An 11,162-nucleotide genomic window follows, 5' to 3' on the forward strand; every position below is an offset into this window, starting at 1 on the left:
ATATATATATATTATATATATATAAGCCTCAAGTCTACTTGCATCGCTTGTGTCATGGCAGTTTGACTACTCTATGTACCCAGGTACAACACGACACGGGAACGAGAGCAATATCCCGCACATTACGAAACTGCAATTTTCACCTCCGTTCAAAGGTGTCTCTCAGAGTCGAAAGGTATTCGCATCATATTGGTGACGTCTCCGCTAATGTTGGCGAGATTTTGCCCTCTTCTCTAGCAAATCACCAGTCGTTGCACTGTCCATAGGACCGATGTCCCCCTGGGTGGTGTGCGTTGGCCGAGAAACGGTGGAGCACTCTCTATTGAGTATGTTCAACTTTCAGTAGGCATCGCAAACGCATGAATCAATGCATGAATACGAGAATGGTCATTGTTGGTACCGGGGTCAAAAAAACACTGCATACATCCCTCCAGCCCTCATGCATGATCGCCTAGGGGTTCCTGCTCCCGCAGTACTGAAAGGAGATAATTACAGTAGTGTCATGCGTGCAAATGTATGGCACAAATAAGCTCCCCGTAGAGGATGGAGCGAACGGAATGTTAAGCATTAAGTTTGCCGATCTGTCCGGCTCCTCGTCACGCTTAAAGCACCTCTTCAGTAAAGTCTACCTGCGTTACGCTTCAGCCAATTAAGGAGCCCCGTAGTAAGTGCAGTCCAGCACAATTTTACAATTTTTCTCACGAATTTCTGTAGAGACCGCTTGTGTAGCCGCACGTGTGCTGTTGGACACCAGCCTGTCCGTACCCCCTCTCTGTCAAAGTTTGCTTCAAATTGTCCTCAGTCCTCGTCAAAGTTATTTGCCCTAAATCAAGACCTTCTACCATCCTTTTCCCCACCCATTCACCAAAGCATAGCCAGGACCCTTGAATCACCCTAGGAGAAAGATTAAATTCAACTGCTGAGTTGCACCCAATGCACCTCCGGCAGCAACTGGTGCGTCTCACTCACCGAATCACCTGTGGAACGGCGAAAACAGTGCAAATAATATGGGCTGTGTCTAACGCTTTATGGGAACTTTAAAATCGGCGACGTCCTCAGTCACCAGTTTGCCCAGCGGATGTGCTAAATCCTTGTGGGCTCGCGCTGTCCATGGAACTGCCACATAATTCATGAAACACAGGCTCAGAACCAGAAGGGTTCAAGTCGTAATGGGAATCCACGAAACTGCTGGAGGGAAGGCTGCCATCGGATGAAGAACGGGGCGTGTCAATTGTGGAAATTAGCATGCGGCGGATAGCCGCTGCATCTTCCAGATCGCTTAGGTCCCAGGAAGCGACTTCGTTTTGTTCAGAAGCATGAATTAGCGAGGCCTGCGTACTCGGTTGGGCCGGGGAAATGACGACTTCTGCATCGTTTTCGTAGAAGCATTGAGAATCTGCAGTAGGCTCAGAAGCGAAACGCACTTTTCGCCGTTCGACTCCTGGGGCGAAATGTGACGACGCCGCAGGAGACAAGATGGCCTGCTTAGTGACGCTGCTAGTCTTCTCCGTTTTGTTCTGCAGTGCTTCGGATCTCTGCAAATCCAACCACCAAGCAGGCTGCGCCTCCTCTATGGGCGGTTCCTGATAGACAAACAAGAATGTGCAGTGGGTCTTGCTTCATGCACACAATTCGTCCACATAATTAGTTCCATACACATATGACTGCATAAAAGCTCTTTTGTAGGGTTTATTGTTACTTAAGCAGAGAAATGCCTCACCGCACACACTCCCAACCATCTGACTATCGTAAACGGGTCCATTTATGCGAAGAACCCAGTATGGGGATACGATGCTCAAGTGGAGGCGGTGTTTCTCAGCGACTCAAAGGCAACTATATTGAACTGTCGATCAAGGAGTAGGAGGCCACACTAGTAGGAGAGCACATTCTTCGGGTGATTAGTGTAAGCGGGGACAGTATACTGTGTAAGTTCTCGCCCAGGGTACACGCTTGAGCAAGAGAGTCTGAGGCAAAGGTGGGGTTAACAAGCGCATTCAGTCTGGAAGACTGCAGTCACATTAAAGAACAAAGACTTTTCACTTCCTGCAAACCCAGGTTCGGGGCACTTCTAGTATGCTCCTTGCCAAGCATCAGCGCCTGATCGCCTCCCTCCACCTGTCCTATACTCTCCTTTCTAGAGATTCGTCGGACACTTATAATCGTTTCGTCGGATTCCCCGATTCCCCGAACGATCATAAGGAGGCAAAAAAAGAGCTTGTCATGAGCACGATGATTTGGGCGCTGACTTCCCCTGCCCACCGAGCTGCAGTTGTTTAGTTCGTGGATAATGAACTGTCAAGAAGCCCATCACACACCCTCAAAACAATTTTGCGCACTCGAATATAGACGGGTCTTCACCCTTCAAGGAGAAAAGAACGAAAAGCAACAGACCGGAGCGTCACAAGCGGTGGTTTGGAGCCACCCAATGTGCACCGTTCGTCCATTCAACGCTCTCCGCCGTCTGTGTGCTTCGAAAATTAGGGAAAAGAATGAAATAAACAATTCCCAGTGCATCGAAGGCTTCTAATATAGCAGCACGGAAAGGAAGGTAAGCCGATGGCAGCGGCGCTCACGTTGGCATAACCCGTGGGGCCCTCGGCCGGTGTATGCTATGTTGAAAATGATGATAAATAAGCAGCAAAAGGATAATCGACTAATGTTACGTCAATCAACATGAGTTCACAATCATCCGGAGAGCCCGAATTCTGACGCCAAGGGGCGAGTCTCCCTGCATTTTCCACTGGACCGTCGCCAGTTGCGGACGCGTCGGGTTTGAGACTGTTTTCATAACTATGGAAGCGGGCACGATCCGGGTGTAAGTATCTTCTGGAACACCAGTATACACTACAAATAAACGTATCCGGGACGCCTTATTGGACGCAGGGAGTCGCAGCCGTAGAAAAAATATTTGGTAACGCCCAATCCGTCATTACGCATGAGGCACCTCCACGGTAGAGGTGAACATCAGGTGCTACACATTCGCTGTCGACCTCGAATCCAGTCTCAACTGTTTACTAGGGCTCAGTATGACAAGTTGGGTGCGTGTTAGCTGCCAGTGGGAGGGCTTGTGTGACGCAAATGGAGCACGTCCACCTGCTGGGGTGCAATTTGGAGGTAGGGTAGATGAGGCAGCTGCTCCTTTTCTCACACCTAGATCAGAAGTGATCCGGTTGGCTCTGTATAGCTGAATGTGCCCCTAGGTAAGTGGCATGGGTGAGTTTAGCTTTTGAGTTTAGCTTCTAAAATGTTGGTTTCCAGCAAAACCCTGATGCTCTTCCAGTCACAATATCGATGAAGTCTTGCAAGAAGATTGTGATTAGAATAGCTTGTTAGGCACTAACCCTTGTCGTATTACTTGGAGGAGTAAATGCAGAGGCTATTTTTGTCAGAGGCTTCCATCATGGGTTGATTTTACCAGCTGGTTTCCAATGTAACGTGAAGGTTGTTGCGCGACGCAAAAAAAGGCATGGCGTCGATGAATTACACAGAATATAAATCTCTTAATGTGTCGCGAGGCTTAGATATCAATAAGTATTAAGTCGGCCATTAACGAATATTGCAGAGTCTTTAGCGATTTAGGTAGGTAGACTTTCCAATCACCTAAATCACTAAAGACTGTGCAGTCTACTTTAGGCGTTCGCTTTCCCTAACTATATGCATGTAGTGTTAGGTTTTAATATCAAACATTTCATAGTCTGCCAAGGTTACAGAAAGACTCTGTTGTGGTTGTACGAGCCTCTGCAACCAGCAATAAGGTCGCGACACGTCCCTCTGTGTTACTAAGTTTGCCACCTCCAGGTGAAGTACGGTGAGACGCACACCTGAACACCCTAGAACCATTAGGGTAGGGTAGGGTTGTTCATTTCGTTGGCACGATGGAGTAAGAACAGAACGGAGTTCTATCGTACGGGCGTGTACAAGGAACTGCAAATGCGCCATTAAATATCCAAGGGTGTGAACCCCAATCTTCCCTCTGTGCTCACCCAACGTTCAGGCGGGCATCATAAAGTCTTCCTTATCTGCTACACTGGCTTGGAAGCTATTCTCCATATAGAAAATACATCGTCGAATGTTGCCCGTCTGAACGTTGGGTGAGCACGCCTAGGTCCTCCTCGGATCGTCCTCTGCCTCCACTGACTGCATACAATATGCTGCATATACATACATAATTGCTTACAATGTAGTTGTACTTGGCTGTACCATATATTCCATGGTAAAGAAAATTTGCTTTGTCCCGCGAATCTGAGGGCTCGACAGAACACCAACGACTGCACCCTTAGTCTGAATCTCTGTACGCTTCAGCGCTTTAGTGAAAATGACTTTCTAAGGTAAATACCATGTATATTGGTTCTGAATTGGAGCTAGCTGTTCGTTTCTACTTGCCGGAAAACTCCAGCAACACCGTTCGGCATGAACTACGGACCCCAGGGCACCTATACCTGCGTAGGTGCGCTGTAGAGAATTTTGCTGGGTCATAGAGGTCTCCATCCCAAATTTGTCGTTTTATGATAATTTTTGTGACTAGACGTCTGTGTGCTTAGGTGGCGCTGTCTGATCATGCGGCTAAACGGAGTCTCGATTGTGGCGAGTGCTCGCTAGCTCGAAGAGGTCGTGTCTCTGCAGATGCACTGTGGCAATTTCCACCCGATACGGGAATTGCACTAAATATTTCATCAGAAATGAGGAATTTTGGAGCTGAAATCGGCTAGATTGGCAAAACAGCTTAGCTTCTTCGAGATCTTGCCGGCCTGTGATCCCCGCTCGGCAGCGGTCACATGAAGACAGCTGATGGAGCATCTGCTCGCCATGCACCGTGATCTATGTACAATGGCGGCGTTTTGAATTCATGGCCATTTTATAAGAAGTCTTTCAGCCAGAAACAACAAATGCGGTCCACCTGGATGTGAGGTGTCACTGCGTTTGCCGCATTTCCCTGCACCAGCGACAGCAGATCGTCACGGTGCCCTTCTGGCGCGGCGCCACCAGAAAATTTCGGTTTTTTCACCTTCTACCAGTAGCAACTCAGTTGATTTTTACACAGGCCACTGCAAACCTCATAACTCAAGCTGCAAGCCCCTCGTCCGCCTTGTAGTCGATGTTGCTGCTTTCGTCAGCGGTAGCAGCGACACCTGCAGCACAAAATCTTCTTCCTCCACTCATGTTTCATCATAGACCGCAGAGGGCATTTTGACTCATTTCCTTTTATTTCATTGCAGTGGCTCCAACAATGATGATCAGGCCAACAATGGTTGCCACGCAGAATCGGTGCATAGATTCGCCAGTATGGGGGCGCACCTACTCACCTGCAGACTTTCCAAAGCCTGATCAAAGCAAGGCAGCCTCAGGAGGCCAACAGACTGGTGCTGAGGGGAGCATTCACCTTAGAGCAAGCAACTCAATGCCAAGTGGGGTGCCATGGTATGGGTTTAAACAAGAGCCGCCGCCCCACTCCATGCCTCAACGCGCGAGCCCAGAAGCTCAAACACCAGCATACATCCTTCAGGAGAGCCCTACACGAATGTGGAGGAGCCCGGGGAGCGTCTCTTCTCGATTTGGAGGTGCTCCCTGTGCATACGATGGGTATACATCCCGATCAAGCGTTGTTTCATACGTTCCCCCCAAAGATGTTAGGAGGGCTTGTCGTGCCCATATTGTCAAGCAGACGTCCCTTTCAGAACGACCACCAGTCATTTCTCAGAATTATAATCCCAGTGGCCTCTCACCGGCTGGAGAAGCATCAAAGCCTGAAAAGGTTATTGGTCCTCATGTTCGGCGTGTTGAGCCACCGGTGTTATTCAGTTCCTTTTTTGACAGAATGCAACTTGATCACATTGTTGCAGCTAAGGACAAGATCCTCAAGAAGGTTAAGAACCGGGATACCGAAGGAACTGCTAGCTTTAAAGCCTCATCCGACACCAGCATCTCTGACGATGGGCGCAGCACTAGAGACCCAGCGATGCAGTTCATGGGAGCAGTTGACCTTCGCAGTCTGTACAACACATACCAGAAAAGTGAGGAAATTCGAGCATCTATGAGTGACAGAGAGACGTCTGCATCTCAAGGCACAGCCGAACCATCCCCTCCAGCATCTGATTCAGAGATTGAGGCCTATGTACCAAAAGATAAAGTTTTCCGTACTGAAGCAGCTGCCCGGCTAGCTGCTTCACCAAACCCAGGTAAGATATCCTCCCATGTTGCTAACACTCTTGGAATGCGCGTTGTGAGCGCGTGGCCCAAGCCTTCTGAACAACAGCCCTCATCCCGGCGTCATATGGACCAGAAATCAGCAACGCAGTCACGGCAGTCAAGGTCCTCGAGCCGTCGAGTTTGCAGGATCACCTATCGACGTAGGGACGACGCAAAAAGCCCTCCACCTGACCTTCCTCGTCATGCACTAAACAAAGTTGCAGCGGAAGGTTCGTATACACACATGATACCTGTTTCCGGAAACGGCAACATGAAGGGTCTGGTATCATGTACGCCATATTCCTGGGTTTCCAAGAGTCGCCACCCAGATCAAGCATCAGCTCGCGTTGTTGAGTCCATGGGCTACCGCTACTTTGTTTTCAATATTCCGGAGAAGGAGATGATTAGCAGCGTTGACTTTTCTCTAAAATCGTGCATCAGCCAGGGCAGCTTTGGCACAGTGTACAAAGCCGTGTGGAAGGGTGAAGTCGTGGCTATAAAACAAGCCCATGGCAAAATGACGTTGGAGGCAATGAGATCCGTTGCCAGGGAGATAAATTCCTACCGCATGATTCAACACCCCTTTATTGTCCGTTACTACGGTGTGTGTATTGATCAAAACTTTGTGGGTTTAGTGACTGAATATCTAGATGGGGGGAATATTTTCGACATTTTGTATGAAAACAAAACAAATATTCCTGCGGATATTCGACTAAGGATGTGTAGGCAACTAATAGAAGCTGTTCACTTCCTGCATACGGAGAAGCGCCTTGTCCACAGAGACCTCAAGACAGCGAATCTCGTTGTTGATAGTGAGGTAAGTATGAACTGCGTCCGAATGCACACCCTGCTCCCCAGCTTCTGCGCTGTTAGCCGTCTGCCATGACGACCCCTATCTCACTGGCCTGATGGCTGTATGGCTGCACCTTCATTCTTACACTCTAACACTCACGTGGACGGCCATATTTCAACATGCGAATTGAGTTTCCTGCGTTTGCCTGGTGGTTGTTAATGTGTGTTGTCTTCGATACATGTGTGCAGTACAATATTCGGCTCTGCGACTTCGGCAAGACTAGGTCATTAGAGCAGCACGGGAAGCTTAAGCTAGAAGACAACGGAGGGTCTCCACGTTACATGGCTCCTGAATGCTTTGTGGAAGGCAATTACGTGGATGAGAAGCTAGATCTTTGGGGATTGGCATGCTGCCTCATTGAAATACTCGGGGGTCCGATTCCTTTCGAAGACATCCATTCCAACGAAGGTATGTCTCCTTCTTGACGATGCAGACAGATAGCTGACTACGCATGCAACAAGGGAGTTTGGATGGGAAGTGGTGCAAATGTGAGTGGTGCGCATGCTCAGGAGTTATACACGCCCTTTTGTACAACCGCCGGAAGCCAACCGTTCCAGCTTGGTTTCACCCAAGTGTGCGCTCAGCATTGGACACCTGTTTTGCATGGAACCCGTGGGAACGCCCCGACACCCTATATATCAAAGATGTGTTCTCCAAATTGACACCAGGGGAACTCAATAAGTATGGCATGAATCTTAAAAGATCCTTTTGTTAGATGTAGACCCATCTGAGCGCACAAAAGCGCACGCCTGGATTTTATGATCACCCTCCACATCTACCTAGCTGGCCCTCTTCCAACTTTCAAAGACGTTCTGCATTACATTACAAGCTTTAGCTGTACTTAAGTGCTGCAGCTGCAATTCGTCCACTTCTAGAATCGAATCACCCTACAATTCCAGAACGGCAGTGATGGCCATTCATAGCACCCAATCGGAACGCATTTTGCCCCTTTAAGGCTGCTCTTCCCTTATCCACCCAGCAACTGCCGTGTACTGCTGCGTAAAGGTGTCTAGGGTTCAAGGTCGCCTTGTCCTCCACTCAGTATAGTCTGAGTAGATGGCATCAGATGTTGAACCCACCACACCCTTGGGAACATACGGAAGCACCTCATCCCACAGAACTTGCCTCTGTAGGACACCTACCGATTCACCCAGCAGCCGTCTACTACTGCGGCGCACACACCAAACCGGGGTGATACATGAAAACCTCTTCTGCCCCAAATAAGTACTTTTTTGTATGTAGGAAGGCTAGGTAATCGCCCAGCTGCCTGCCTCTATTGCTGTATACAAGTGATCATGACGACAGCGACCAGGCACTAAAGCAACTGTTGGGCCAACAGCCCACAGTTCACGCTGGGTCTATCGCTATCCTGAACCGGCCGGTGGTTGCGGTGCATACAAGATGGTAAGGTTGCTGGAGCAGCACGGGAAGCTCAAACCCAAAGGAGTGTCGTCCAGGTGCGCGCTCAGCATGTTTCATCGTGCCTCACGCGTCAGGAACATTCTGTTGCCCTGTCACCTGGTGAACACTACGCAACGAACAACTCTACAGAAATGTCCTCCGTTACCTTTAACAGCGCCCTGTCGCGCTTTGCAACCCTCCCCCACTTCTACCTGCATCTAGTTTCAGGTGTTTTCCTGCAAATGCAACTCTGCCTATGACGTGGTGTGCTGTGCTATTGGTAGACGTGAAACCCTGTAACCTCATACGCTACTGCCTGCCCGCAAATGGTCGACTAATTTTGCAAACAACTGCGATGCGCATGCTCTTTAGTAAAGTTGGAAGGAACACGGGTGGCCAGCAGACTGAGCTCTTACGGCCCATTTATTGCCCTACTGGAATGAATGCACGGAACTTATGGCCCCTTGCTGCGTTCCGTGAAACGCAACAATGCACGGACCAGCCTGCAAGAGAGCCAAGAAAGGGGCCGCTACAGCCATTGCCACCCCCATCTTCCCATCATGCGGACAGCTAAGCATGTAGCCAGAACCCCATCTCGCGAGGTCTCCGTAGATACAAACGCTTTGGGCGCTTGTCTACACAAGTTTCAACCTCGGTCTTTCCTCCTCACAAGCTACTACTCAGTATGTCGCGCTTCGTCGGGCCCAGTATGAGGCCCAACTTCAGGCAGCACACAATAATGCCTTTATGTCGTGGCAATGTGGAATGGGTTGGTCGTGAAGCCGCTACACAAGCTATGGCCCAATCTACTACTGCATCTAGAAACACTTGCGGTGTACGATGCTAGGGCCAGATTCATCGTACTCCTCCTTTGTAATCCACATCTGCTGGAAGGTAGAGAGAGAGGAAAGGATAGAACCTCCAATCCAGACAGAATACTTGCGCTCAGGAGGCGCAACAACCTTGATCTTCATCGTGGACGGGGCCAAGGAAGTCAGCTCCTTGGTGAGACGCTCACCAATGCCTTCGTACATGGTAGTACCGCCGGACAGAACAACGTTGCCGTATAGGTCTTTTCTGATGTCCACGTCGCACTTCATGATAGAGTCGAACGTTGTGCGGTGGATACCAGAAGCCTCCTTACCCAAGAACGAAGGCTGGAAGAGAGCCTCAGGGCAGCGGAAGCGCTCATTGCCAACTGTGATGATGTTGCCATCAGGCAACTCGTACGACTTCTCGATGTCACTCGAATCCTCAGCATTCTGCAACACACCGACACAAAGAGAGTCAAACAATACAGCAAGGCTGTGAAAGAGTGACGCAAGTTCGAAAGTGCATGAATAGTTGTTGCACTGGGTCATCTTCGTGACGCACCTTCATCTCCTCATCAAAGTCGAGAGCAATGTAGCATAGCTTCTCCTTGATATCACGCACAATTTCCTTCTCAGCTGTGGTGGTGAAGCCATATCCACGCTCATGAAGGATGGTCATCATGTACTCGGTCAAGTCACGGCCAGCAAGGTCCAAACGCATCATCGCGTGCGGCAGCGCATAACCCTCATAAATGGGGACAGTATGAGAAACACCATCACCAGAATCAAGGACGATACCTGTTGTACGGCCCGAGGAGTACAGCGATAGCACGGCCTGGATGGCGACATACATCGCGGGAACGTTGAAGGTCTCGAACATGATCTGCGTCATGCGCTCACGGTTTGCCTTTGGGTTGAGAGGTGCTTCAGTCAGGAGGACAGGGTGCTCTTCTGGTGCGACACGCAACTCGTTGTAGAAAGTGTGGTGCCATATCTTTTCCATGTCATCCCAGTTGGTAACAATACCGTGCTCGATGGGGTACTTCAGAGACAGGATACCTCTCTTGCTTTGGGCCTCGTCACCCACATAGCAGTCTTTCTCTTCCATCCCAACCATAATACCAGGGTTCTTTGGGCGGCCAACAATCGAGGGGAACACTGCGCGAGGCGCATCATCACCTGCAACTCCGGCCTTCACATTTCCGGACCCGTTGTCCACAACAAGAGCTTGGACCTCTTCTTCCGCCATTTTCGCCTAAGAGGAAAATTTAAAGAAGAACTGTGGCTAAAGCACCCAAGCAGACGTAGACAAAAACCTGCGTGGTTCCACAAAGCGCGCACACAGCAATCGTGAATGGTGAGTCAAGAGTGCAGACCAATAAAGCCTCGGCTGCACTGACATACCAAAGGCATAACCAAAGCAAATAAATAAAAAATATTCCATCCACACAGTTTACTTCTTTGAATTACCTGCTGTTTGCCTACCATGTGAAGCGCAGACCAAGGGAAAGTGTCAGACCAGCAACCATGCAAACTGTGCGTGAGTGCGAGAGTGCAATTCTTAACCTACCTGTAGCAATAGTGCCCAGGGGAACGAAGATGTGCAAATGATGATCAGCAAAACCGTCGTAAAATGCGGCCACTTTCGTTGCGAAAGATGCAGATAGTTGATGGGGGAAGGTGTGCTTGCAGAACCGCCGCTAGGCGGGCCAGAGGGGCTGGTGTGCTGCTGCCAGCTGAGCACGCCGTACTGCCTGCGCTTCCAGCTCGCTTGTTGGCCACGACAGCTTTCAGCGATTTCGTGCCCCTAACTTAGTTGGATAATTATTTATACTTTTCCACACGCGTGCTGCCTTTTTTAAAACCCTTGTCCCTTGACTGAGGAGCAAATGGCTGGCGCTCCTGGCGAG

The 11,162-nt window shown here is 49.6% G+C and overlaps 3 protein-coding genes across 3 annotated transcripts; 1 reads left to right on the plus strand and 2 right to left on the minus strand.

The window, feature by feature from the left end:
- Nucleotides 1–1,055: 1,055 nt before the first annotated feature.
- On the minus strand, nucleotides 1,056–1,762 carry EMWEY_00024230 (hypothetical protein, conserved; the record flags this gene model as incomplete). Its single annotated transcript, XM_013480891.1, has 2 exons — nucleotides 1,056–1,583; nucleotides 1,721–1,762. The coding sequence occupies 2 exons, from the start codon at nucleotides 1,760–1,762 to the stop codon at nucleotides 1,056–1,058; spliced, it is 570 nt and encodes a 189-aa protein (XP_013336345.1).
- A 3,483-nt stretch (nucleotides 1,763–5,245) lies between these two features.
- On the plus strand, nucleotides 5,246–7,464 carry EMWEY_00024240 (Tyrosine kinase-like (TKL) protein, putative; the record flags this gene model as incomplete). The annotated part of the gene is made up of 2 exons (XM_013480892.1): nucleotides 5,246–7,003; nucleotides 7,228–7,464. 2 exons carry the CDS (start codon nucleotides 5,246–5,248, stop codon nucleotides 7,462–7,464), a joined length of 1,995 nt encoding a protein of 664 aa, XP_013336346.1.
- A 1,794-nt stretch (nucleotides 7,465–9,258) lies between these two features.
- EMWEY_00024250 (actin, putative) lies at nucleotides 9,259–10,501 on the minus strand (the record flags this gene model as incomplete). Its single annotated transcript, XM_013480893.1, has 2 exons — nucleotides 9,259–9,702; nucleotides 9,815–10,501. 2 exons carry the CDS (start codon nucleotides 10,499–10,501, stop codon nucleotides 9,259–9,261), a joined length of 1,131 nt encoding a protein of 376 aa, XP_013336347.1.
- Between the last annotated feature and the right edge of the window lie 661 nt (nucleotides 10,502–11,162).

Source organism: Eimeria maxima, genomic scaffold, assembly GCF_000499605.1.
Source record: "Eimeria maxima Weybridge genomic scaffold, Emw_scaff249, whole genome shotgun sequence".
NCBI lineage: Eukaryota > Apicomplexa > Conoidasida > Eucoccidiorida > Eimeriidae > Eimeria > Eimeria maxima.